This window comes from Oryzias latipes, chromosome 19 (assembly GCF_053564925.1).
Source record: "Oryzias latipes strain Hd-rR chromosome 19, Olatipes_Hd-rR_3.1".
Classification (NCBI taxonomy): Eukaryota; Metazoa; Chordata; class Actinopteri; order Beloniformes; family Adrianichthyidae; genus Oryzias; species Oryzias latipes.
This window is the reverse complement of record NC_136255.1, coordinates 11,552,418-11,580,224: the sequence shown is the minus strand read 5'-3', so window position 1 is coordinate 11,580,224 and position 27,807 is coordinate 11,552,418. Positions and strand designations below refer to the sequence as shown.

Genomic DNA, 27,807 nt, shown 5'->3' with positions numbered 1-27,807 from the left:
GAATCACACCTTAATCCTAGTCTGTCGTTATTTTTGTCTATTTTTTCTTTTGTTTGCAGACTGACTGGGGAGGCCAGAGGACGTTGCAAAGGAAGTGGACCACCTTTCTTAAGGCTAGAATAGTGTGTTCCGTCCCAGAATATGAGCTGCATGTCAACATCCTGCGTGACGTCTTTGTCCTGAAGGGGCGAGATGCTCAAAGCAGTATCTTTTATGGCATTTTCGGTCTGGAATGGTAAGATTTGTTTTACAACATGAATTGTTTTGTATCATGTTTGAGCTTGAAATAATTATTGATGGAGATACGAATAGGCAGCTGGTGGGACATCTGTTTTGGCAAATAACAGAAGCCACAACTGCTAGTAGTTTAGACTGGACAAACACATGAAACACAAGAAAACAAACATCTGTGATTGGGATTAATTTGTTAACTATCATTAAAATCCACAAACCAGAATGTGTAAAGCTCACTGACCAACAGCTGTCAGCACAAACACACAATCTATGCACTTCTTGCAAATAGCAAAGTTTATAGATAAAATGTTGTATGAACTGAAATTCTTTTGACATTAAAGCAACATTCAATCAAATTAGACTCTAATACTTTTTTTAAACTCTTCATTTAGCAAACCTTCTTTTATTTACTACATTTTACCACATTTTTCTGCAAATAACACAACAATTGAAATTGCTGTTTGATCCTTTACTAAGTAATACAAGTTGCATAAAAAACATGTATGATCAGTTTAAGTCTTTATGAACCTTTGTAAAGGTTCCTACAGGAGTTCTGGGAATCCATTTAGTGCTGTTGTTTTAAATGTTTCCACTATGTTTGTGCACTTAAAGTCCCACTCCGATCATCTTTAGATCTATCATAAAAGTGTTCCCAGTGGTCTTTTAATTATGATTGTGCTGTTTTAAGGCAAAATTTTAAAAAGCTGTCATTTTCTTGGACATAGTTTCTGCAAAGTGACAATAGTTCATTAGAGTTATGCCTCTGATTTGGGACTGACGTGGGACTGTTGGCAGAGTAAGCCATTTCCATTTACCGTCATTCATCTGCTTACATGCGCTCCCGCTAGCTTATAGCCCCTCACACCCTCAACCTAACATTAGCAATGTAACAAAAATGGCATGCAGTATTGGAGCTATCCAACCATACAGTTGTTAGCCAGATGCCAGCTCAGATGAGTAAAATGAAGAAGTACATGGATCTAGACATCTACAAGTGGATGCATCAGAATTGTGTGGAGCAGGGAGCATGTTGTCTGCCAAGTATATTATCTATGTAACAAATATGCTCTTTTTCAAACAGTTTTTTTTTATCTTCATCTGATTCACAATGATTTGAATAAAGAAATACTTAGAACTGCAATTTAAAGCTCAATTTTCTTTCTATTTGTCCTCCATCATGAGAAAAATGAAAAAACATGTTAATAACACCAAAAACACAATTTTCATCGGAATGGGTCTTTAAATGTTTCCACTATTATACAATTGTGTGCTTAATTTGTTTGTAATTGTGCACATTTTAATATGCTATGCTAGGTATTAGAAACAAAAATACAAACAGACCATATTCATTTTCTTCAGGTTGTATTTTTTAACTGTTGGCATGTTTTTGTGTCTTGACCATAATGCTAGTTATTGATGCGGGATTACCAAAACACACAAATGCTTTAACATATTTATTTTTCAGGCCTACAGTAAACAGGTGATATTCCAAATCTCATATTTTCCTATTTAAAATAGTTTTATGGCTATTGAGTCAGAATTGCTGTGTTTGATTTGGCTCAACAGTCACAGGTGTAGGCCATGTGTTTATGGGTGCAATCCAACAAAACAGAATTTGTTTTAATACAGTAGCAGATGCTCATAATCACTGCAGTGTACTCCAACTATTTAGTCTGTGACTTCAGTTGAGGCTTTATGGCTAGTTGATGTGTAGGTGTGAGTTTAAGCAACACCTTACCATGAATATTTAATGCTTAGCTACAAGGCATAAAATGGTACCTGTAATGCATTATTGGCTGGCTCCTCAGTTCCTTACTAATTCCAAGTAATGAAGATGTTGGCGATCTGAACACATTAGAGGCTTTTAATGGAGGGGCAGCCAAAGCTGATACAGGAGCTGATGAGTGCCAGCCGAAAATCTGGCATAGATGTAAGAATCCAAGCGTTTGTGCTGAAATGCAGAGTCATGCTGTGGGAAACCTTTCCATCGGAGTTTAGATGATAAATTACTTATTTCTCCATGGCACCATCCATCCATCTATCTCTCTATCTATCTATTTATCTGTCTTTGTTTCATCAAGTCTCTTAGCAACAGAGTTGACTCTATCTTCTTCTGATCATCTTTGGATAGTTTCAGGAGGGATATAGGCAAACAAAAGATTCAAGAATGTGACCAAGTATTTTTCTTCCCTTGCTAATCTCACTTAGGCTGAAAGGTTCACCTGGCTTTGGGGCTTTCAGCCCTCAATCTGTCATTCACAGTTAAACCACCCAAAACCACAAAAGGGGCATTTTTGTGTGTGACTCACAGGGAGTAGGTGGTTTTTGTTTCTTTCTAAAGCTGGTGATGAAAACAAATACCTTTTTCAGGTGTGGAGGATGGGGGTAGCTACCTGAAATTGAAGGGGGGATTTACACTCCTGCCATCAATATCTCTACCACTTCCCAATCTCCTAAGGGAAATGTGAGCATCAAAAAACCAAATACCAGCATGAATCAGTACTTAGTGGTACTCTTACCTTTTCACTTGTCATGATGATCTGTGGTATGCCTGAAACTTGGTTGCACCCTAGTTGTCCCATTGTTTGTATATGGATCGGATATCCTGACTGTGTTCTTTGGGCATGTCTTTGGGGTGTTGGATTATCTTTCAGGAAAAATATCAAAGCCTCTGCTGTCTGCCAGTATGCCTTCTCAGATGTACATAAGGTTTTTGAAGGACCGTACATGGAGGTGCAGGATGCGAAGTGGCGGGAGTACACGGGAAAGGTTCCAGAGCCAAGACCTGGATCTGTGAGTTTCATTTGCCACCTCTGTCAACAATGCTTCTTCACAACTAAACCCTTGTGCTTTCTGCTTCCACAGTGTATAACAGATCTGCATAGATCCAGGGGCATCAACTCATCTCGAGATCTCCCCGATAATGTCCTCACTTTTGCCAGGAGACATCCACTGATGGCCAACCAGGTGCATCCAATCGGCATGCGGCCACTTATGTTCAAAAGGAACGCCAACTATGTGAAGATAGCGGTGCACAAGGAACCGGCACTTGATGGAAAGATTTATACCATCTTGTTTTTGGGAACTGGTGAGGTTTGATCTTTTTTTTCTTTTTCTTTAACCTCTATTTGACCAGGAGGATCAGTTGAAAACAAATTCTCAATTACAATGACAATCTGGCAAGAAGGCCCAAGGTCTATATGTCCCAGAAAATAATAAAAAATCTGAGCATGCCACATTCTTGCAAATGTCAATGGTTGGTGTTTTTAATTTTTTGCAGATAATGGATGGTTGCACAGAGCAGTAGACATCGATGGAGAAATGCACATTATAGAAGAGTTGCAGTTGTTCTACACACCTCAGCCAATAGAGAGCATGGTCATTTCTTCCGTTCAGGTATGGAAATTGATATACTAACAGTATATATTATTTGTATGGGGATGATGTGACCTTAAATCAAAATATTTGACAAACCTGTACTAATCTAAAGTGTATTTTGAAATGTTTGAAACATTTACAGACTATTGGATTTTGCTCAACAGAGAAGCATCTATGTTGGCACCCACTCTGGGGTTGTTCAGGTACCTATGTCAGCCTGTCGGAGGTACACGTCCTGCTATGACTGTGTGTTTGCCAAGGACCCCTTCTGTGGCTGGGATGGAAGAGTGTGTGTGGAAATATCCTCCCGCTTGCAAAGGTAAAGGGACAGAGGAGACAGAGGCAGTGTTTTGCAAAAGTGTATAATGCATAAGAAAAAGTGGGTTGCAATAATTTGTCTAAAATAACCCAGATTTCTTGAGACGAAGGTATACATTTTTAGGTTTAGTAAAAGTCCAGGTGGGATCTTTCTATTTTATTTTTTTAGCCACAGTTTGGATAATTAAATGAATGATTTGCACGATTTTACGCTGTGCCCGCATAAAAAGATTTTTTGTTTTAGTGGATAATTCCGAGAAGTTCCCAAGGGTAAAAATTGATTAACATTCCTTAAATGAACCTTTGACATATTATTTAACAATAATTAGATGTGTTTGAGTTGTGATAGTCAGCCACAGGCTGTAAACTTTTCAGACCAAGCCCAAGACCTTTCCTTTGCTCACTAGGTGTGTTTGTGCCTCCATTCATTAACTCTACTTGAAAGAGCATCAGACATCTGAATCTCAATTTCTGCTGCAGACCCTTTTAGAGAAAGCAAAAGAAGAAGTAAATATTAGTGTGACATATTGCAGTTAATGTACAATATTCCTCCTGGTTTTCCAATACAGGTTCTGATACTTAATAATAGAAGCTGAGCTGTTTGTTCAATATGTTTCTTTACTTTTTACATTAAAATGCAATGTTGTTAAGTCAAACGATTTATTCTTGAATGAAATAGTTTCTTTAAATATTTTTTTGAGCTGTTTTGTAGTTAAGTCTTACTGTACTAACTAGGTGTCTATTTCCCCCACTTTGCTGTAATTTTGCTTTTTGTACATGTTATTAGAATTGTGTTTATTGTAATTTTGCTTTTTCTTCATGTTATTAGAATTTTTTTTATTGTTTTACAAGTGTGAGTATTAAAATAAATTTTTAAAAATATACATTTTTAGGTCAAATCTAACCCAGGATATTACAAGAGGAATCAGAGGCTGTAAGGAAAATTCAGGAAATGGTATGTACTTCAACACATATGTAAACGATTACCTGTAACATGAATTTCTTTTTGTATTTCTTTGCCTTCCACCATTGTTTTTGAATTAGGTCTCCTGACTTTGTCTCACTCAAATTACAGAAATAAAACCACTGACTGTATAAGAGTACTGGACCAACCAAGTGTGATGTCACCCATAGAAAATGTGTGACTTTTGGTTTCAATGAAATTAAGTCAATTCAGCTGCCATTTTTCCGCCATAGGGACAACATGTTGGAGCCAGACGTACTCAGTAAGCAATGATTGGTCTGAGTCGATCTGAGTTATTGCTTTTATGGCCACCACTCTTGCCAAATAGGAGTAAGTTTGGAAGTCCACACCCTCCTGCTTGAAAGCGAACTCAGAAGAATCTGTCAATCAAAAGTTTTACATGTTTGACATGAGACCGCATACTTTTGAGGCATCTGGTTGGTCAGTTTATAACTGGAATAACTTGCAATAAAAATGTATATATATATGTATATATATATATAAAATTAGGATGATCAAGAATGTGTTAGAAAAGGGAGCAGAAAAATAATGGCTATTCTGACAAATATAATAACGAAGTCTATGGGATTTTGGTTTCTCAGACCCAACAGGTACTTCCTGTTTAAAACGCAAGGGGGGAGGGGTCACTAAGTCCAGTTTTCATATACTGTCAATGGATAAAACACATAAAATAACATTTTAATTTTTAACTTAAGTGTAACTTTAAGATACATTTAGATATTTTTTTGTCTATGAAACTTCATGAAATGCATGCTGCTTAGTCATCCCTTAGGTCTCTGCATGTGCAGTTAAATAAGCCTTTGTCTTGTTTGAGGTGGGAGTGGGTGATACTGGGAATTCGGGTATCGTTCCAATAGTAAGTAATTAAAGGGCTAGTATTGTCGATATTGATACAGATACAGACACTTCTTCCTTGAAATGTTGTGACTAAAGAATAGTTTTGGAAATTAACCAATTTTTGTTAATTAAGTGTATAATAAAACACAGAACAAAGAGTGTTTTTTCACCCAGTCTGGTAACACTGCAGACAGATACCAGACTTGCATGAACTCCGTAAGTAAATTCAAGTACTTTAAAGAAAAACTGCAATGAAAGTATCAATCTCATCACGCCAGTATCAATACTTCATCTTGATATTGATGCTATCAATACTCAGGTCTTTCATGCTGTCTCTTTTACTTTCTTTGCTACTCCTCATGTGTTCTTCTATTCTCCTAGTGGTCCACCGGAGGCGTTCCGTTATGTCTGGGGATGACGTGCTCCTCCAGTGCGAATTACACTCCAACCTGGCAACTCCCCACTGGACTCTTAATGGAAAGGAGCTACTTGGATATGGACTTAATTCGGGCTACCGCATAGGCACAGACGGTCTCCTCCTAATTGGAGCTCGCACCCAGCAGAGTGGCTCCTATCGCTGCTTTGCTGTGGAGAACTCAGTTTCTGTCTTGGTTTATCTTTACACAGTTAAGGTTCATACTGATCCATTCTTCCCTGTGGAGCCCACAGCCACAACTATCCCCACTACAATCTCAAGCTCATCTGTTTTCTCCACCAGCAGCCCCACAGAGCAGCCTTTGCCTTCGCCTCCTGCCCCCCTACATCCACAAGTTGAATTTCAAACCTTCAGACATATGGAGGCTGTTTACATCTCGCTGGTGGCAGTTCTTGGAGGTCTTTGCTTGGTGTTGACAGTGGTCCTGCTTTATGTGAGCTTCTGCACCAGGAGGGGTCATCGTCGGAAGTTTCCCCACCAAGGCCTGCACGTTCTTGGATCCTCAGATAGAAAGAGGAGCTCTCATCTCGAGCTTCAAACCATCTCTAGCTTCTACAATGGCCGTCAGGGACGTCGATCCATCTCTGTTCCAACTTTTGGAGATCTTGCCGATAGTTTTCTTCAGATAATTCCAGCAGAGGACCAGATGTCTCCAGGCAAATCCCCTCCACCAGCTCCTCCTCTTCCTATGCCTCCTCCTCTTCCAAATATGGACTATGCCAATGGACTCTCCTCCACTTTGCCCACCGTGTTGAGAAAAATTAACGGGAACAGCTATGTACTACTGAGCCAAACCGACCCTGATGGAATGTCACCACTCTACCACTCCTTCACAGAGGAGCTGAACAGGATCCTGGAGAAGAGGAAACACACTCAACTGGAGCTGCAACCAGATGAGAGCTCTATCTAGGACATAGATTCCCATCTTTGTCTGACAGTTATTTATATGTGACCCACCTGTATCCTGTAGCTGCAGGATGAACTGGAGTGATGCTCAAAAATCTGCGGCTCTTGTTTCAACTCAAGCAACTTATCTCATGACTAGAAGCAGCTCATGTATGTCGGAAATGACTAGGCAGAATCTGCTGTTGTCGTGGGGCTGTGAAAAACTTTTTTTCCCCATAAACTGCACAAATAGGAGCTTCATGGGTGTAACAAAGGGGGTAAACTGCACATTGAGCCACACACCCATATTAAGGTTTTCAAGAAAGTGTTATAACACACAATATTGAACTTTTATGGACCTTTTTAATGACAGTCCTCCTTTGAAGTACCAGTGCACCTTTGTTTTCAGCTGTAGCAGTCTCTAACCTGAAAACCTGGACTCAAACCTCAGATGCTGTTATTTATTTATTTGTGTTGGACAGAACTGTGGGTGGGCATTTCTAAAGTGTGAAGACAGATAAACTGCTGAAAGACTTGCATCAAAGCCTTTTTTACAGAGGTATTGTGCCTGCTAAGGACGATGAATCATCCAATCCATGTCATGTCTTTTCTTATGGAAAAAAAAAGATTTTTATCCAGACCTTTAAAAATCCTATACTAAACAGCAACATTTTCTTTTTTTTTGTTATTGTTGGAAACCAAATGGTGATTTCATTTCTCCTGTTATAAAATTATCTAGTTTAAACAATGCTTTGGAGAGACTTGGTGGTGTTTAAATATTTAGTTTAGGTTTTTAAATGTTTTTTTTTTAATTAAAGGACCAAATTACTGAACTGAAATTTGCTAAAGCCAGTGTGAAATTTATGTTAAAACATCATGAGTGATAAAGCCCCCAAATTATTATGATATTAAGATTTAGCAGTTTGTTTAAAATAAAATTCAAACTTCCATTTTTGACATTTCTTTAGAATAAGATGTTGGAATAGTTGTTTTTTGTTCTTCATTCAGGAAATCCCAGACTCCCAAGATGCAAGCTGCTCAAGTATTTATACCTTGATAAGCTATTTTTGTTTAAATTACAGACAATTTTCATGATTGCTTTTTACAGGTTTTAACCCAAACTTGTGAAAATGATCAGATTGACTTTGAAAAGACTTCCAAAAAGGATTCAAAATGCTAATAAACTAAAATATCCCAAGAAAAGCTCAAAGGCTTTGCAGTAAACTTATTTAAGATTCTGAAGCAAAGTTTATCTACAAAATTCATGACAGGTTATGGAGGTGAAACATAGCGGAACTACTAAAGAAAAGATTTGTTTGACTTTTTTTTTATAGAGTTTTCCTTATCCCCCAAAACACTGCAGTCTTGTTAAATTAGTTATTTAAAAAAAACAACCTCAAAATGTTACCAATGTTATCATTTGTTAATGTTTTTTGTGACTTTTGCACATTCTCTTTTTAGTAGAGAGCCATAATTATAAAGACATGATAGATTTTCAGCTTCAGTGCATGACAGATGTATTTCAGTACATTTATTTAAGTCGCGCTATTGTCAGTTCCCTCATGTAAATAGCAATAATTATTGCATTACTTTGGCAGCTGTTAGTAGCAATGCTTTGTACTAATGCCAACAGGAACACCTGCAACAGATTACTTTTCTCTTTTTTATTTGATGGCAGTTTTTTTCTGATTTAAGTATTTGTGGAAAATAAAAAAAACTACTGTCACTTATCAGCTAAAGTGACTGAAACTGCAGTTGGGGTTAAAGAGAATGGAAAATAGCAGTATTCACTCAGAAAGAGTGGATGAGATGATGTAAAGAAAATGGTAAATTATGCTGTTTATATTTATATGAATAAATTACATATTTGAAAGGTGTAAAAGCTGTAATTTCGTTCCTGCTTTTAAGAACACAGAAATCTCAATCTTTGTCACAAAATCTGAGCGAAGCTCTTCACATGCAATCCAAGAGAATATGTGCACAGATACCTGACAAAGGTGAACACTGACATGACTGAAAAGCACATTATTTACAGGGAGATGACAGAAATTAATCCAGGAGTAGTTTGCAAACATGTCACAGCCAGAAAATGAGAAGATATCTGTCTTCTGTGCAAAGTGCTGAATCAGCGCTTGCAGAATCATCAGCCTCTGGAGAGTTGCAGCGTTCATCTGTCAAAGCCTGACTGACAAATGTATGGTTCCTTCAAAAGGGGTCTCATTTGGAAATAGAAGCACACAGAACATTTACGATGTAGAAATGTTTTGAAGTAAAGAGTTTTTAAAACTTGTCATCTCAATTCGACACCATCCCATACTAATAATTTATTGTTTTTTTTATGTTTGCTGTTGTGTAGCAAATAGGTATTTTGATCAAAAACAAAAGTTCACATCAATATTGTAGTTGACAATGACAGAATTATTCATATTCTCTAGAGCTGTGAAATTTTGGGGCTCTTGCTGGACAACACGGACTTTCAGCTTCCTCAACAGATTCTCTATTGGATTGAGGTCCAAAGACTTGCAAAGCCACTCCAAACTTTGATATGCAGTTTACATAGCTACTCCTCTGTTGCCCGGGGGATGGTTTTGGGATCATTGTCATGATGGAAGATCCAGTCATGTTTCATCCTCGATGCTCTCACTGGTAGGAGTTACTTTGTCCAAAATCTCACCATACATCTTTCCCATTCATCTTTTTCTTCATACGGATCAGTCGTCCTGTCCCCTTTGCAGAAAAGCAGCTCAAAAGCATGATGATTCTATCCCCATGATTCACAGCGGTCTTCTTAGCATTCTTTCTCCTCCAAACGCAGCAAGTGGCGTTTATACCAAAGAGTTCTATTTTGGTCTTATTTGACCACATGACATTCTCCCAATCCTCTGGATCATCCAGATGGTTTCTGGAGAATTTAAGACAGATCTAGGCATGTGCTGGCTTAAGCAGGGGGACTTTTATAGCACTGCAGAATCAGAATCTCTGACGACATAGTGTGTTACTATGGTAACCTTTGTTACTGTGGGCCCAGCTTTTTTCAACTTTCCAGCTGTTCTCAAAATAAATGTACTCCACCAGGTGAGATCTTGGATTGAGCCCAGGTGGAGGGAGATAGTCAGTATTTTCTTTTTTTTTCAAAGTTGCTGCAACACTTGATCGCTTCTCAGCAAGCTGCTAGTTTAGCCTAGATTGGTTCATCCCTGTCTGGTTCAGGTCTATATCCTTGTCCTTGCTGTCCTTTGACAGCTCTTTGGTCTTGGTCATGGTGGAGAGGTTGCAGTCTATTTTCTCTTTAAAAAAAAATTTAAGATGCTTGTTTTCCTAAAAACCTCACTAAGAAAGTTAAAATTTCTAAGCCATGTTTAGACTGAAGTCTCCTCTCGAGGTATCACAACACTTGCCTGTTTTGCTGAGGCCATTATCCTCCACTGGGAACAGACTCCAGACAAACCAATAGCCAGTTATACACACAACTGTAGAAGGGCAGAGTTTAACATCAACTCAGGCAGGGGGTAAAATTACCATTTTCAGAGCCGAATTCAAGGCTGTAACTAAGCAACCATGATATAATTTACAGTCTTTAATGTCCTTGGTCAAGCTTTGCTACGTAGAACCTCTTGGGGGAGATGGTGTGATGAGAACACAGCGGATGTTGAATATTTAATTGATGTCAATGATTATTAAAAAACATAGAAGGTGAGAATTAAAGAACAGGCTTTCCAAATCATGTATTGTCTCCAATGAATGCTGAAACCAGTCTTTTTCTCACCGTCTTCCACACTCAAGTTTACATCTGTTGTGCATTTTTGCAGCTTTTTACAGTTGAAAATGAATGACAATCAAAACAGTAAGCAGTACTGCTTTTTCTTTTGTCTTGCTTAGAAGCCAAGTGTTTTATAACATTTTGTTAGTGATGGGTAAGAACAAGACTTCTGTCAGATGAAACTATGGGTTCTTACAGACCATGTGGCCACATTAACAAGGTGTCCGAGTCTAAATCAGAAGACTGAAGGTTCTTTGCTGCAGTTTAGTGGAAAGAGCCAAGTTCATCAATAAGAAGGGAGGAAAGTGTCCAAGCATGTTCTGTGCTGGTTTGGTTCCTTGAGAGCAGAGTCACCTCTAGTTCCAGTGAGTCCTGGATCAGTCAGAAAATGATCCAAAACAAACATGATTGATCTAAGACTTTGTTGAGCTATTAAAAAAACAAAAACAAATCAGCAGCGAGTCTATCTTTTACGGTTCTTTAAAGGATCATTTCAAAGATTTAAAAAAATAACAAATTCAAACATGAGGTTCACTCAAAATCAATGAGAGGACACTCCAAAAACGAGTTTTTTATTCTCTATTAGTCAAGAAATTGGCTTAGAGTAGTGCCCCCTATATTTTTAAAGTAGTTAGGCCATTTAGACTAAGTGATACAACATAAATGAGCTTTTTCACCAATTATTTCCTGACAGGCTGTTCTGATATAACTGAATTAAAATGTTGATTGATGCAACATATTAGTATTTTACCAACAAATGTTTTATTCATACAAAATGCCATATGTTACAGATCCTGACACCTTTTCCACATATTCTCAGATTTGAAACATCTTCCAGCATGCCAACCAGCACTCCTCTTTTGGATTTACTTGCAGACTATTTTCAGATGTGATTTTTGCAGCTGTGAGCATGTTTCTGCGGAACCCATTCTTGCTGCCAGTATCCAGAAGTCAAAAACACTTAAAGACAAATATCAACATGAAATTGATATGCTATTACTAAATAAAGCTGGGGTTTGACTTTGGCAACTTTTTATTTTGTGCTGGCCGTAGGTGGTTTGGGGTCGATTAACAAGGGGCGGTTAGTAAATGGATGCCACTGGCCCTGAATGCTGGGACTGTCTGTGTGGAAGGGCTTTCGCAGTCGGATAATGTCCAGACCAGACTGATTGGTCAGCTTAGTCAGAATCTCGGAAATCTGCTGCGATGTTTTGCTTGTAACTAATTCTTCCCTTACGTTGCCATTTACTGTGGAGAGAAAAAAAGCACAAGAATTAACATCTACTACTAACTAACATTATTCAACTATAACACAATATTTTTCGCCCTGCCACGGCCTGGCGACATGTCCCAAGTGCTCTCGGTCTTTGCCCTGATTGATTATTTAAAAATACTTTTGAACATCAAATAGGTCTCACAGGTAAGTACCATACTGCCCCCAACAGCATTTTCACAACAATGCATCACTGCAGTCTACGTTTCCAATTCATTAAAGACCCACTCCGATTAATATGGTGTTTTTGGTGTTTTTAACAAGTTGCTATGGCATTTTTCTGAGGATGGAGGAGATAAATAAAGAAAATGAAGCTTGAAATTACATTTCTGAGAATTTCTGTATTCATATCATTGTGAATCAAGATTAGACTAAAAATGCAAATATGAAAAAGATCCTAATTGTGACGTAGAAAACACGCTGGACGGGTCACAAGCTCCCTGCTCCGCTCCATCCTGATGCATAGACTTGTGGACAACTAGATCCATGTATGTCTGTGCTTTACTCATCTAGGCTGACATCTGACTCAGAACTATACGGCCGGATAGCCTCAATATTGCTCGCCATTTTTGTTGCACTGGTAATGTTACGTTAAGGTTGTGAGGGGTTGTAAGCTAGCAGGACAGCATGTAATGGGTGACAGGAAGGGGGAGGCGGGTTTGCTGTACATCAACATTCCCACCCACAACTCAGAGGTAGTAGTTTCTAATGACCTACTGCCGCTCTGCAGAAACTAGGTCCTACGAAATGTCTAAAAATGACAATCATATTTAAAAGACCACTGGGAACCCTTTTAAAATAGATCAAAAGAGGATTGGAGTGGGACTTTGACCAAAACAAAAAGCTGAAACATATGCCATAATTCTCATAATACAAAACTGCCTCATTTGTTAGGTATGTACCTATAATTTTGATTAGAAGCGGAGTGTTGATTTTTATGATGATGTGTTTCACGTGATTCACAGACAAAGGTTAAAATAAATTGTTATAAAATATTAAAATAATAATAAAGGCTAGATAATAATAAAAAAACTTTTATGTTTAAGATAGTTGAGATCTTAGGAAAGCAGTGTCCAATGACAACCAAAATTTAACACCAACTATAAGTATTTTTTCTTCTTTTTATTAAATTGTGAGGTTCTTAAGGTCTGTTAAAATCTAGCATAAAATTCAGCTGGAAAACCTTTTATCTATTTCCCTACAACCTTAAGTTATGTGTGATGTGGACATCCATAAATCAAAAATTAAAAATAACTATGATGACAAAACAGTGAAATGAGAAAACTATTAAAACAAAATCACGAAGCAACTGATTTTATAAGGTACATTTTTTTTAAGTATTATATAGAAATACCTCTTTTTTTATACGTTCCTTTTTTTTTGTTCAACATACAAGTTTGTTGAATATTGTTGTTCCTAAAAAAAATTAAAAAAGATGACTCCATTGTCATTGTTAGCATTAAACCAATTACCTTATCCAAAACTAGAACCCTATCAATTCAGTTTCGAGTAACGCCTAACCTAAGTAGAAGTTAAAGTAAAGGGATTTTGTATTTTTTCGAGACTATAATATAAACAAGCATTTATTGCACTTACGATATTCTGCTACTATTTTGGGTACGTTGCAGGCCTGTGGAGACACATACACAACTGTTCCAGGGTTCTTCTTGGCATAATCCACCACTCCCTCCTCAATAAAATCTCTGCATCAGAACAAAAAGAGAGTTTGCTGCTCGGTTACTTGTAATTTACACATAAGTAGAAGGAAACAGTCTCGCGTTCTTACCGAACTCCGAGGGAGCTCTGGGCTTTTTTGGAGAAGACGATAGAGACTCGTTTGAGCTGACAGACGTAACGACCCACGCCGTTCTGAAGAACGCTTTTCAGAAAGCGGCTCGGTGTCCCTCTGGATGTCATCGCTCAGCCGTGCGTTAATAATGTAACTTCGATAACCACTGTTTTAATAAACAATTGGTTTATATAGTTAAAAATGGTTAGACTCACAGAGGGCAAAAGGATGGGGAACGGTCCGTCAACAAAATGTTTCGTGTTAAACCATGAAAGTGCAGAATAATTATGTTAAAACATTTAAAAAAAATGCTTCCCTCTAAAATGATTTCAACTATAAAAAATAAAATTCACCTCTCTATATTGAAGTTTTATGAATTATAACACCTCTGTTTACACAAATTGGTTTCTGAATGCCTGAACTCATGTTTCACACGGACTTGTTTTGAAACCGTACCCAAAAGCCCGGGTAGCATTGGAGCATGGGAGAAAAGGTTAGTCTTCCACCAGCAGGTAAGTGTGGCTTTACTCCTGCAATTACTCAACACAAAACACTTTTTGTTGACTAAGTTTATGTTGTTTTTCTACCTCTATCTCCCTCCTTACGTTCTAAACAAACATTAACACATGTTGCTGTCTGTTCGTGTTGATTTCGTCATATTTTGGTGGTCTTCAAATGTGTTTTTTGTCTTTTGCAGGATTATTATGTGTTAATCAGATACCCAATGTGGAGAAGCCTGCTGCTGGAGAGCACTGCCTGTCTCAGGCAGGTGGCAGGCACCACGTTTCCTTATCAAAGACATTTTTCATCCTTTTATTTGAGATCTCCTGTTCAAAGTTTCCACAGGCTTGCTAATTCTTCATATATACTAAATGCTCAAGGAGCAGGCTTTTTCTTGACTCACAATGGACTCCGAACTTATAAAAAAGACACAAACTCTAATGTAGAGTTCCCATTAACTCCCATCACAGTCACAGAAATCAAGCAGTATCTACGCTCCAAAGATATTCCCTTCCATGATGGCTACAGCTGCCTACACATCCCAAGTATCTTCACAGAGTCACCCTCACAGAGTAACAGCTTTTCTATGTTCATTGACAAAACAACAGGACAGTTTCTGTGTAAAGACACTCTGGCGGAAGGAAGCTGGGAGGACCTCCAGGACTGTCTGGAGGTGATGCAGAAAGAAGGAAAGGGCTTCATCAGCCCTAATATTCTGATGCGGTATGCAGAGAGTGTGGAGGAGCAGGAGGACAGGAAGAGAGAGTTTAATGAGGTCCAGGGGATTTGGTCAAGCTCTGTGTTGTTTGCAGATCTTCCAGATGATGAAGTTCAACTCATAAAAACTATGTTCCAGGTATTGTAGATTGTTGTTCTCCCTCTTGTCTGTCGATCATTGCATTTCTTTAGCGTTTTTTTTTTTTTAGATCCTTCATAGAAGTTAAGCATAAAGTAAAAAAGGGTAGTTATTTTATAGCATTGTCTCCAATTTTCTTAATCATGCTCCAAATCAACTTCTATGTCTACTTCTGACACCAAATTTGAATCTTGTGAACTTTGAACCTTCATTTTTTGTTTCTGCTTGCTTAAAGACCCACTCCGGTCATCTTTTGATCAAATGTAACAGCGTTCCCAGTGATTTTTAATTATGTTTATGCAGTTTTTAGCCAATATCCAAAAACCTCTGTCCTTTTTTAGGGCATAGTTTCTGCAGAACTGAAGTAGTTTATTAAAAATTCGCCTCTGCGTTGAGGGAGGGGCCGTTACCATGGAGCAACTCCGACCCCACTTCCTGTCACCCCTCTCTTTCTGTGCTCTCTCACTAACTTACTCGCCCTCACACCCCAGACCTAGTGGTGCAGCTGTACAGTTTTGAGCCTGATGCCAGCTCAGACGGGGGAAACAAAGACGCACATGGATGTGTTTTTGTTTACAAGTGAAGGTGTCAAAATGGAGCGAAGTAGGGAGCTAAGCCCAGTGTATTTTCTATGTAACAAATACAATCTCTTTTTTGTGTCTGCTCCTGATTATTCACATTGATTTGAATAAAGAAATACTCAGAAATGCAGTTTTAAGCTGAATTTTTTTGTATATGTCCTCCATCATGAGAAAAATATCACAAGAACTTGTTAAAACACAGTTTTCATCGGAGTGGGTCTTTAGACATCAAACAACCGGAGTGGGTCTTTAGACATCAAACATTTAAGTTTAGCAATAGAGCATCAGTTCTGTCCTACATGTGTGTTGAGTGTTGACTTTAAAGTCCTTGTGAAACAGAAATAGTACCAGTAAAACATTTTGGGAAAAATAACATGTTTAAATTGCCCTTTTTTAGATAACAAAGATCTCCAATGCAACCCTTAAGAGGTTTGGGGTTAAGCTCTTCAAGCCGACCAAGAGTTTGGTTTTCCCCTGGGTTGGTGGACCTGACTCTTCCTTAAAGGGCATCAAGCTCCTTTCAGCCCAAAGGACAGATGGAGACAAAGTCACTTATAATGAAGCTACATTCCCAAAGTTTAGCTCTTATTACTGCTTGTTTGGCCTTACTCTCATAAGCCGGATGGATTCAGAAGTGGTGCTGACCGGTCATGAGCTGGACTGTCTGGCTGTGAGCCAGGCAACGGGTCTCCCAAGTGTCGCCCTTCCTCGTGGAGTCAGCTGTCTTCCCCCAATTCTGCTCCCCTACCTGGAGCAGTTCAAGCGAGTGACACTGTGGTTGGGAGGAGACATTCGGTCATGGGAGGCATCAAAGATCTTTTCACGGAAACTGGCCATGAAGCGCTGTTCGTTGGTTCGGCCTGGAGAGTATCAACCACAGCCACTGGAGGCACTGGTTCAGAACAAGAACTTGAGCCGCATCATCAAAGGTTCCATCCCAGCCTCTCACAAGTCCATCGTGTCCTTTAAGCAGCTCAGAGAGGATGTGTATGGCGAGCTGCTTAACACTGATCAGGTGGCGGGAGTCAAGTGGACAAGATTTCCAGAACTCAACAGGATCTTGAAAGGTCATCGAAAAGGAGAGCTTACAGTATTCACAGGTACTCATTAATCCTAATTAAAATAACAATTTTAATTTATCTTATTGAGTTTGTACACTAAATGTCTTAGGAAAAACATCTGTTGAAAGTCTTTCATTTGCAAACGTTCATTTAAATGTTTTAGGAAACCAAGAAATATTGGTTTTGGGTAACAAAAGCCTGAAAAATTTTAGAGGGGAATCAAAGAAGATTTTAAAAAGTCACTAGAAGAGAAAACTGTACCCTCAGCATCCATGAATGCGAGTTTAAACCACTAGAAAAAGAGTAATGTAAAAACTACAGTAGAAAAAAACAAGACCTCCATCCTTATGACTGAAGTACAAAAGAACCACCTAAAGGTTCAAATATTTGGAGTAAAATGTGTCAGAATTCAAGTGCATGTTTTTTACTGCCCACATAACTGCTCGCTGAAATTCTGTTTACCAGGTCCGACAGGAAGTGGGAAGACCACATTTATCAGTGAGCTGGCGTTGGACCTCTGCATGCAGGGCGTGAACACATTATGGGGCAGCTTTGAGATCAACAACGTTCGTCTGGCAAAGATCATGCTGACGCAGTTCGCCATGGAGAGGCTGGAGGACAATCTGGAGAAATATGACTTCTGGGCGGACAAGTTCGAACAGTTGCCACTTTATTTTATGACTTTTCATGGACAACAGAATATCAAGTGAGTGAGATATTTTGAAGTTTATTTTAATGGTTTGTGTGTCGAAAATGTTGACCTTTGTAATGTGACTGCAGGACAGTGCTGGACACTATGGAACATGCCGTATACCTCTACGATATAAACCACATTATCATTGATAACCTGCAGTTCATGATGGGACAAGAAAACCTTTCAATTGATAAGTAAGTCTGAAAATGATCTTTTTCACACACACAAAATGATATTTAGAGTTTGAATGCTTTTGTGTGACTCAGGTTTGCAGTTCAGGACCACATCATTGGTGTATTCCGGAAGTTTGCCACTAACAGCAGCTGTCACGTCACTCTCATCATTCATCCGAGAAAGGAGGAGGATGACCGTGAACTGCAAACTGCGTCCATCTTTGGTTCTGCTAAGGTACAAAAGAATAGGTTTTTCTGTCTCTTAAAACAAAAGCTTTACTAGAAAAGGGTGGCTTGCATTACAAATTCAGTCTTAGCTTTGATGTTGTAAATTATTGTTCAATAGCTTTGATCGAATCCTTGAGGATTTTTTTTTCTACAGTATTCATCAAAATTGTAAGATTTTAAAATATATTGTTCCCTCGTTCATCACAGGGTTACATTCTAAAAGTAACTTGCAATAGGTCAAATCTAGGGAGTGGGATTGTAGATGTTTACATGGTGTAAAATCCCTCACTAAACACTTTTTACACTTTTCCTAGACAGACATGAACATTTTCAAAATTTTCTCTCTTGTTTAAACTCTCAAAGTTCAAATCTTCATAGAAAAACAAGTAGTGATGCACGATAATGACTTTTTACAACCGATACAATATGTAATATTTTCCTGCCTCTTGTAGCCGATACAAATACTCAACCGATATTTTTTAAAATACTTAAGAAAAAAATATTAGTAAGTACAAAGTAACAGCGGGCAGCTCTTATGTATTCAACAAATTTGCAGAACTAGTTTTACCTGCAAATAAATTGAACAATAGATTGTACAAACACTTTATTAGCCTTTTCAGTCTGCCATACATCTGTGAACAGAGAACATGCATTTCAATGGACGGAACAAATACTAAGACTTTAACTTAAATACCAATGTAACAAGTACATTTTTCAATGCATATAATGCCCGATATAATAACGTGCAAAAGAAATTGTTTAATCTTAAAGTGCAAAAATTATTGCTTTGTTTGAAACTGAAGTACAAAATAATAACTATAAAGTTTTTTCGAAGTGCAAAATAAATGGTTGCTCAACTTTTCATAAACATAGACATTCAAGCATTTTACAAACCAGAATGACAATAAGAAAAAACACAATTACCACAATTACATTTCGTTTTTTGTTTTTAACTGGGTTTGGATCAATGGGAGATTCTTCCTGACAATAAGTAGCATCTCTACTTTCTGAAAGTTGGCTGTTGATTTTTTTCATCCAGCACATTTGCAGCAGAAGAAAAAAACGCTCACTATCAATACTAGTGAAGGGTGCTGACAGCTATTTCCATGCAAGCCCCGCAGTTTTTTTTCTTTTCTTTTTTTTTCAGAATGAGCAATAGCAAGCTTCATATTTTTTCCACACACCGCGGTGGTGAATTTTTAAATAGCTTGTGAGATTTGTGGTGTTAAAGCTTGACCTTTTTCCCTCTTTGTGACACTTCTGTCGAACACATTTTGCAAACAGCGAGTGAGTCGTTGGTCTCAGACACAGTAAAATAAGCCCACGTGGGTGAGAGCTGCGCCATGTGGCAGACAGAGCTCTGTAGCGCAGGTGCTGAAGGGTGATGTCACTTACATGCTACAGAAGCTTGCAGGATGGGCCGGGTGAGCAGACACCTTGATGGCACAAGTGAATACGGAGTTGTGAGTGAGGAAGTGACGACAGTTTAAGCTTTTAGTTGTCGGTCATTTTTATCAGCGAATTTTTTTCTTATCAGAATTATCGGCAAGACGTCATAATGTCCATTATCGGCCAATAATTATCGGTATCCGATATTATCGTGCAACCCTAAAAATAAGTCAATTTTCATAGAAAGAAACAAAGATCTCATCGCAATTGAAGATTTGTGCAGATTTGTTGAGCTGAAAACATTCTGTACAGAAGACACGGCATGGAGGAGATTAATTAACAATGTTCTACAGCCAATCAGAATGCAGAACACAGTGTGCTGTTAAAAAAAGCATGCAAAATTGCACTGAAAAAACCCTTAAAAACAGTGAGACTGCGAAAGGTAAAGCGCGATATAGCGAAGGAACACTGTATCCTTGAGTTGAAAATTATGGATACTTTATTATTTTTTTGTTTTGTATTTTTTTTATTTTAAAGGGCTTTTTTTGCGTTGACTCAATTTAACTAATATATAGCCAATGTTTGAATATATACTTTTTTAGGTTTGTATTCTTGTTTAACACGCATTTATGAATCAGTCAAACATTAAACTGATTTTTGTTCCCAACTTGTCCGGTTTTCTTGACTTTGGAAAACACAGCTCACCTCAGTATAAGATGCCACATTTTTTTTCAACAACGAACTTTTGGGAAATCTTGCTCTTGAAAGATACTGCTTTATTTCTGTAATGTTCATCTTTGTGCCTTTAAAAGGCAAATAATTAAATAAAAAGCAGTCAAATCTTTGCAATAGGCAGCTCATAATCCTTTCAAGATTCTTATTTTCTGTTTGATGTGTTTAGTCACAGTACAGATTTGAGTTTTTGGTGTGGAAGTTTGTGAAGCTTAAAGACCTACTCTGATGAAAACCATGTTTCTGGTGTTTTTAACATGTTCTTATGGCAAATGAAGCTCTAAATAGCATTTTTGTGAATTTCTTTATTCAAATGGTTGCGAATCAGAAGCAGAAAAAAATTCAGCTTGAAAAACAGCTTATTTGTGATGTAGAAAACACGCTGGGTGGGCCACAGGCTCCATGATCTGAGTTCTGAGCAATGGTTCTGCAGTAACAATGTTCTAGAAAACTTCACAGGTTTTTTGATTTAGGCTAAAAACTGCATAATCATAATTAAAAGATCACTAGGAACATTGTGAAAATAATTTAGAAGATGATCAGAGTGGGTTTTTAATGGACTCAAAGTGCAGAATTAAGAGACAAACTGGAATATTTTTCATCTGGAAAAACTTGGTCTGAACTAAAAAGTTGTGTGGAAAAAAAACTGAACTTTTGCTTAAAATCATTTTAAAGAGCAAAGAAATTCTTTGAACACTTTTCAGGCGAGCCAAGAGGCAGACAATGTCCTGATTCTGCAGGAGAAGAAGCTGGTCACATGTCCGGGCCGCAGATCCTTACAAGTCACCAAGAATCGCTTTGATGGAGACGTGGGTATCTTCCCCTTGGACTTTATCAAGGCTTCGCTCACCTTTTCAACTCCCAGCAAAGGCAAACACAAGCTCAGGAAAGTTGCAGGCAAGTCAGAGAATGAGGAGGAAGTCCAGTTAAACACTGCAGCTTCAAGCAAAGGAGAGGCTAAGGGAGGGAAAGCAGAGAAAGGGACAAAAACAACAAAGACTCAACGAACACAGAAGAATCCTGCCAATAAAAATGAAACCATTCAGAAGTGATGAAGTTCAAATTAGGCAATGGTCAATTTTCTTTAAAGATCAAAAAATGTTTGTTGCATTTCTACATTCAAATACTTACAACTTGCTTCAATCCTGTGTGTCATACTTAAGTTATGGAAAGACATTTCATGTAAATACATTTAAACTAAGTTGTCTTTAAACGCGTGGGGGGAAAAACAACTGTGAAATGTATGAAGTGTCAATTTTGACTGAATTTCTTTTAAATCAATAAAATGCAGACTAGAAAAAGTTAATTTCAAGAGAAAATGTTAACACAAGAATGTGACAGATAGGTTCAACTCCTACTTAGTGTTTAAACCCTTTTAAACAAAAGTATTTTTGTAGAAAATTGTCAGTTATTGAAATTGTCATGTTTATGTCCTGCTACATAGATTTAGGAGATACTGTAACAGGAAGAGCTGCTGTATTTTTAATTGTAACAGTATTGTTGCTTTTCTGTTCTCTTCATATAACTGCAATGTATTCTATACTGATTTTTTTACATAATTGATACAGCAAATCACTGCTAACAAAAAATCCTCAAGTGTAGGGTGTATTTTATTTTGTGGTCTATAGGGGGCACTGTGGCCTAAAAAGTGAAATAAACGTTGACATGACTGACATCTGTTGCCAAAATAAAATGATTTGTACACAAAGTGTTTGAGAAATTAATGGATGTGTTTGTTAGTTGAATGAGCAAATTGTCTTATCTTAAAGCAAGTTTTCATCTTTTGTCGCCGCCCAGTCTTGTGGCTTCTACTCTACTACTTTAGAGTGTTGGCAAATAGCATTTTACTAAGGGGGCATAACTTGAAGCTTACCTTTCCTAATGTTTACCACAGCCTGTGTGAATGACACCTCTAGCATTCTGTTTCACAATTATCACATAAATCTTTCATCAATTGTCCTGGTGTGCAATTACAGGTAGAATGAGCAGCCAGGGGTGGGGTATCACCGACAAAAGCTCTCGTAGTCACAGCAACTCTATTATTTAGATTGATCAAGCAAATGGAAATTTTCAGTCTTAAAATATGAATGCACTACAGTATTTGATAAAAATATTTTATTTTTAGCAATGGTTAGTCATAAATTCATTTTGTATCACAAATGGGTATGCTGAACATTTTTGAAATTTTGACTGAACTGATAAAAGCATGTTTTTATCTAAGCCATGAAAAGAAGATGCAATGTATGATACTTAAAAAAAAAACTGACATGATTCCATTGAAGCCTCCAGTGCCTTTAAAATCCAACATCCTTGTTTCCAGCTGTTTGTCATTGATGATTCGGGTTTGGATTTGGTTTCGCAGGAGGTATACTTGTGCACATTTGAAATCACTGCATGAGCCTTGCAAGTTTATTTATTTTAAACTGTGTTTAAACATGATTTACGGTAATAATAAAAAGTGGAAAAATCACATCCAATTATGTGTGATAGAAGTTATTGGGTGAGATGACTGTTAAGAATCTGTCTGAGCTTAAACTTAAAAAGTGAAAATTTATTATAATAATAATTTTTATTCATTGATTGATTTCTAGAGCACTTTCAAGCAGCATCCAATGAGGCCCAAAGTGATGTACACAATGTCAATCCAATATAAGAATACAAAAATAAAACAAAAAAGAATACAAACAATTCATTTTTGGCAATTGTGATTGCGTCAGCAGAGGTGCACCATGGCACCATTCTCTGGGCCCAAGAACAGTATTGTTCCACGTTGAGTGTTTTAAAAGAATCAAGCAAAACAAAAAAGCTAATGCACTATAGACCAATAAATAATTTACCAAGCCACAAGAAGAAATTGGAGTTGTCCCACTTAGGAATACAAACATAAAACGACGTGTTAAAGCCTACACAACTGGAAATTTAACTTGGTTTGTCAAAATAAAATCAAAAATGTGAACACAGCTGGAAAAAAAAATGTGATCTGTGGCTTTTATTTTTCCATTATACCACAGCATTGTTATTTTCAGCAACTTTAGGTAGCGAATGAACATTAGTTTTACTTCGTATAAGTAAAACACCACTGAAATCAATTGTTGACACCATTTTCTGAAAGCAAAAACTGCTGTAATACATAAAAAAAAGTTTTATACAGAACATCAACTTAAAAACTAGCCACAAAAGTTTAGGATCTAAGTCACAACAGACAGTAGGCAAGTCTACATGTAAATAGATATATATATATAAATATATGTGTCAGCAGGGCACAAGTCAGTGCCCTAATTATGCCTGTCCCAAGCCTGGTAAACGCAGTGAGTAGAATCAGAAAGACCATTTAGCCTAAAACTTATAAGACATAACACAATGATAAATGGATATGATGGATTTATGGATACATAAACTGAAACCTAATAGCATGGTTTTCTAAGCATTTTAGGAGCTTGGAGGGATACAACACCCCAAAATCGCAGCAAACCCAGACTTTCCCCTGACCCAAGTTTTTGTTGAGCAAATGTTGCCACCAAAAAGATATTATTTTGAAGGGTAAGAAAGCTTAAATAAAACAATCACTTCTAATAAAAAAATTTAAAGTCATAAATACAATATTTTAAACTTAATTGTGAAAGAAATGAACAATTTCACCAACCAGAAATAATGGCAGTTTTGAGGTGATGCACAAAAAAGTAAAATTAGTCAAGGTTTTATAAGATGATTAAGTGACTTAATTTAAATTTAATGACAGGGCTAACTCATGCAAAAGATTTTTTTGAATTTTTATAAACGTTATAGCTTTTGTCAGCTCTTGATTCTCTGCTAGCACCATTTGTGACAAACCAGACCAAGGAAAGACCTTGAATACTGAAAATTTAGCAAAATTAATAAAATTGTGAGTTGTTAGTACCTTTCTGAGCTTTAAGTCTTAAATCACAGCAAACCAGAAAGCAGAAAGGCCCTGTACAGATGGGATGTTTTTGTTTCTTCTAAACATTTTATTTCTGTGAATGTTTTACTCTTCTGAAAAACTAAACACAGCTTAGATAATGACTCCAGGCTGTGTGCTGGATGGCTCTGGGTGTCCTCTTGACTCTGTGGGAGTGAGACGTTGCTTCTGAATGGGATTCTTTGTTCTTTGCATTATCGCACTGAGTCAATGGCAGCTCTGTCACCCAAAGCTCAGATGCCAAAAACCCAAATTAGAAAAAATAGGCCTAAAGAATGAAAGTTGTAGCAAAATGTTCATAAACCTCCACTCTCTGTGCCATTGTTTCCTAGTGATATCACAGATGTCTTTCCAAAAAATGCTTTGAAGATAAAATCCAGAGTTTTCTCACATAAATCACTTTACGTTTCTGAATTAAACACTGAATGTAGGATTGTTCTCTTTTGTTTTGAATGGCTTGCTGATTACAGCTTAGAATGTGTTTCAAATAGTTGCCATATGGAGAGTTGGGGGGGGGGGTCAGCAATTCAGCTCTTGAACACAAAAGAAACAAGAATAAAGAGACCAAACAAGCTTTTAAATAAAGCCAAATTCTTCCTGACTAAAATGAAAGAAAAAACGTTGAAATCAGACAAAGATTTATCCTAAAATTATCCCAAATAACTCTAAGAAAAGACATCGGGGGATAAACTTCCTCCAGCTTCTCTGACCAGGCACAGATCCATAAACACATGGATAGCTGCCCGTCATTAATCCAACTATTTCATCTTTCTGGAGATAATTTGATAATCTCCAGTTGTAATCTGTGATCTAAAGCAAAATTTTTGCGTGTCAGTAAAAGTTCAAGAAAATCTGCAGCAATTTTGTTTGAAGATTGTGAAGTTAGACAATAAAGGAAACAACACATGTTTTTTATATCAACATTCTGTCGAGTGGATGAGAAAGTTTTCTGATTAAACCTGAAGCAAAACCGATGATTTTCTTCTTTAATTTAGATATAAAGTGGATGTATTTGTCAAAAACTCAAAAAATAAAAAAATTTAGTCTGATTTTCAACCAAGCTAAGTTGATGGACCTTTAATGCTTTTAATTTGTCAAATCTAAATAACTTTTGGCTTTAGTTTTGGTTGGTTAGTTTTGGTTGCAGGATTTCTGCCCTTTTACATATGCAACCTGCTGTGAACATTATTATACCTACAACGTTTTCATCCATTTAGTGTTATTCAGCCTTATTTAGCCTAAAAAAGACCCTTTTCGGTACTCAAATAGCTTATTGTTTAAAAGATGCTGATAGAAAAATGGAAAATGTTACAAATTATGGGGAGGAAGCATCAAAGAAAGCGCAATGACTTCTGTGGTGTGCGTGGGAAGCTGGGATCAAGATTTACATTTTAGTAATCTTGTTTTTTTGCTCGCAACTGCAATTTTATTAACAATAATCTAAAAAAAAGGAATAAACAGCACAATTTACGATATAAATTGTGGACCTCCTTTTGTATTTGTCCCATCAGTCTGGCCATGTTGAGGACTCATGTCGCTCAGAGACTCACCGGAGGCCCCGTCAGACTCACGGCTGACTCAGTATGTCCAGCCACTCCCATTATGTCAGGATGTGATTGAGGTGGGCTTTGCTCGGTGTCGCTCATGTGCTATTCAGCACGTTTGACCCACTTTACGCCTGCTGCTGCGAATATTAATAACCAAAAGTCCTCTGTGAGCTCCCAGGGCAGGACAAGGCCCAGGTCCCAGCTCATTATGACTACGAAATAATGAAATAATATTCATGTTTTTTTTATATGGAAATAAATTATATTTGTAGAGCAAAAGTTAAACAAGTGAGCACACAGGGTGACAGTTGGAGCTTAATAACAGCGATGGGTGTCAAGTTTGTGATTAGCAAAGTGTCATTTGAGATGCGCTCCTTGTTCTGGAGCAAATAAAGCTATAGCCCCCCCCCCCCCCCCCCCCCCGCTAGGACAGGGGAAGCTTCTGGCAGGACCTCAGCGTCTTGCCACACTGTACCTTGTGAAAGGTGGTGAAAAAAAGAAAGTTACAGACAGTTTTCAGCCAGGCAACCAGGCATGCTTCACAGCCAAGACAAAAAAAAAATTAGCTGTCTGCAGTCACCTTCATTAGAGGCCCTGCTCTGCTTACTCCTGTCAGGTCTTGTACATACACTGACTGCCTGCTTTTTGAGCACCTGCAAATTGAAAAGGACTGCTGAAGCAGGTCAGTTCAATTCAATTAAATTCAATAATATATATATATATAGCCCAATATCACCACACAGTTGTATCAATGGGCTTCACACCAATAATTGTATAAAAACATTGAATCAGTCATAAAATATGAACAAGAGCTAATTGCTAAACTAAACTAGACAGACCTTGGACATCCCTGTCTTAGAGCCTCCTTCTTGGTGAGGAGAAACTCCTAAAAAAAAAGCAGATTACAGGAAAAAAGAAGAAACCTCAGGGATCCTCTCCCAGGATGGATAGACGATATAACTGTTAAAGAAGAATGAGCTCATCTAAATCTACAACTACTTGTTTGAAGTGTTGTAGATGGGCATGGAACTGGAGGGCAGCTGGGCACGAGACGAGCCAGAGGTGAGGTCCACGGCCAAGGACAGGAGCGCAGACGATCCACCTGGAATCTGGAATCTCACCCGCTCCCGCGGAGGGGAGTGGATAAGAGGGACAACACATGAATTGCACTGCACCAAACAGAGGGATGGAGAGTGAAATGATAAATAAATGGTACAGAATAGTGCAGAGGAGAAAAGTTAAAGATAGAGGACAGAACCCCAGTGCATAAGTGCATACTTACCCCAGCTTCTAGCTTCTAGCAGCCTTCTAACAACTAATGAATCAGATGTTCTCTGTTTCTAGCTAGCCTGGCAATAAGCCTGTCCAAAGAGGAATGTGTGACAATTAAAAAAAACATTCCCAGTGGGTTTTAATTATGATTATGAAGTTTTTAACCAAAATCCCACAACCTAAATGTCTTAAAAGATCACATTTCATGTTTATCTAAAGCCACTGTTTCCAAAATCTCCTTTACATGAGTGTGGTCGTTGGTGCTGAGCAGAGTTGCCCCGCCCTTGATCCCCCCTTTCTGATGATGATAGCTGTATCTTGCATGAGTGAACAGCTAGACACAAGGTGGTCCACAAGCCACAGCGACTGACAGTCTCTATTCTCAATTGTTTCTCTTTAGCGGTAACAAAACGGTGAAAAGTTATGTATTTTTGGTTCCAAATTTACACTTTTTGAACAATGTGCGGATTACCAAAACCAATTACATGAAAAAGAAATTTGATATGACCATGACAAATGCTTTTAATTACATTATATTTTAGGGCTACATTGCAGCAGCACTGGATATATATATTTTTAAAAATCATTGCTTCAAAATAAAAGTTTGAGCTAAATGTCTTAGCTACTCCTTTGGCAACCTCAACCCTTTCCAGCTCCAGCGTTCTGTTGGCAAATGATGGAAGGGTGGAGTGAAAATTGGAACGAAGCCACATGTTCTAATATTAATATTAAGTGATATGCTCTCGCTGTGGTTGTCAGAGTGCTCCTATCCCACAATGTTCATCATAGCATCTGTCCCATGAGGGATTATTGAGGACAGATGGAGTCGCCTGTTTCAACTGTTACTGAAAGAGCTATTGCAGCATGTATGGAAATGGGATACATCCTCAACTTGTCTTCATTAGCAGAAACATGGAAACCATATGCGCTTTTCAGATGAA

General features: G+C 37.7%; 3 protein-coding genes across 3 annotated transcripts in view; 2 read left to right on the top strand and 1 right to left on the bottom strand.

Annotated features, from left to right (window-relative positions):
• sema4gb (sema domain, immunoglobulin domain (Ig), transmembrane domain (TM) and short cytoplasmic domain, (semaphorin) 4Gb) overlaps positions 1-8,955 on the top strand; it is a 34,906-nt gene extending 25,951 nt beyond the window's left edge. Inside the window, exons 9-15 of the mRNA XM_004080623.4 lie at positions 60-235; positions 2,889-3,027; positions 3,100-3,322; positions 3,515-3,630; positions 3,777-3,931; positions 4,824-4,885; positions 6,134-8,955. Of these exons, the coding sequence (XP_004080671.2) occupies positions 60-235; positions 2,889-3,027; positions 3,100-3,322; positions 3,515-3,630; positions 3,777-3,931; positions 4,824-4,885; positions 6,134-7,098 (1,836 nt within the window). The 3' untranslated portion in view covers positions 7,099-8,955. The remainder of the gene's footprint in view (positions 1-59; positions 236-2,888; positions 3,028-3,099; positions 3,323-3,514; positions 3,631-3,776; positions 3,932-4,823; positions 4,886-6,133) is intronic.
• A 2,434-nt stretch (positions 8,956-11,389) lies between these two features.
• mrpl43 (mitochondrial ribosomal protein L43) lies at positions 11,390-14,161 on the bottom strand. Its single transcript, XM_004080604.4, has 3 exons — positions 13,893-14,161; positions 13,703-13,809; positions 11,390-12,081 (listed from the first exon to the last, which is right to left on the bottom strand). Exons 1-3 carry the CDS (start codon positions 14,021-14,023, stop codon positions 11,867-11,869), a joined length of 453 nt encoding a protein of 150 aa, XP_004080652.1. The 5' UTR covers positions 14,024-14,161; the 3' UTR covers positions 11,390-11,866.
• A 186-nt stretch (positions 14,162-14,347) lies between these two features.
• Positions 14,348-21,818, top strand: twnk (twinkle mtDNA helicase). The gene is made up of 7 exons (XM_004080624.5): positions 14,348-14,407; positions 14,593-15,252; positions 16,231-16,933; positions 17,360-17,600; positions 17,675-17,782; positions 17,855-17,996; positions 20,815-21,818. The coding sequence occupies exons 2-7, from the start codon at positions 14,620-14,622 to the stop codon at positions 21,160-21,162; spliced, it is 2,175 nt and encodes a 724-aa protein (XP_004080672.1). The 5' UTR covers positions 14,348-14,407; positions 14,593-14,619; the 3' UTR covers positions 21,163-21,818.
• Positions 21,819-27,807: the final 5,989 nt, after the last annotated feature.

What these genes read in the sequence shown, in the direction of transcription:
- mrpl43 (XM_004080604.4), bottom strand. Translation starts at nt 14,023, where the DNA reads ATGACATCCAGAGGGACACCGAGCCGCTTTCTGAAAAGCGTTCTTCAG. An exon ending in CAGAGCTCCCTCGGAGTTCG is followed by an intron (nt 13,810 to 13,892) that starts GTAAGAACGCGA and finishes GTTCTGATGCAG; the next exon opens with AGATTTTATTGAGGAGGGAG. An exon ending in CAAAATAGTAGCAGAATATC is followed by an intron (nt 12,082 to 13,702) that starts GTAAGTGCAATA and finishes TTCTCTCCACAG; the next exon opens with TAAATGGCAACGTAAGGGAA.
- twnk (XM_004080624.5), top strand. Translation starts at nt 14,620, where the DNA reads ATGTGGAGAAGCCTGCTGCTGGAGAGCACTGCCTGTCTCAGGCAGGTG. An exon ending in TCATAAAAACTATGTTCCAG is followed by an intron (nt 15,253 to 16,230) that starts GTATTGTAGATT and finishes GCCCTTTTTTAG; the next exon opens with ATAACAAAGATCTCCAATGC. An exon ending in CCATCTTTGGTTCTGCTAAG is followed by an intron (nt 17,997 to 20,814) that starts GTACAAAAGAAT and finishes AACACTTTTCAG; the next exon opens with GCGAGCCAAGAGGCAGACAA.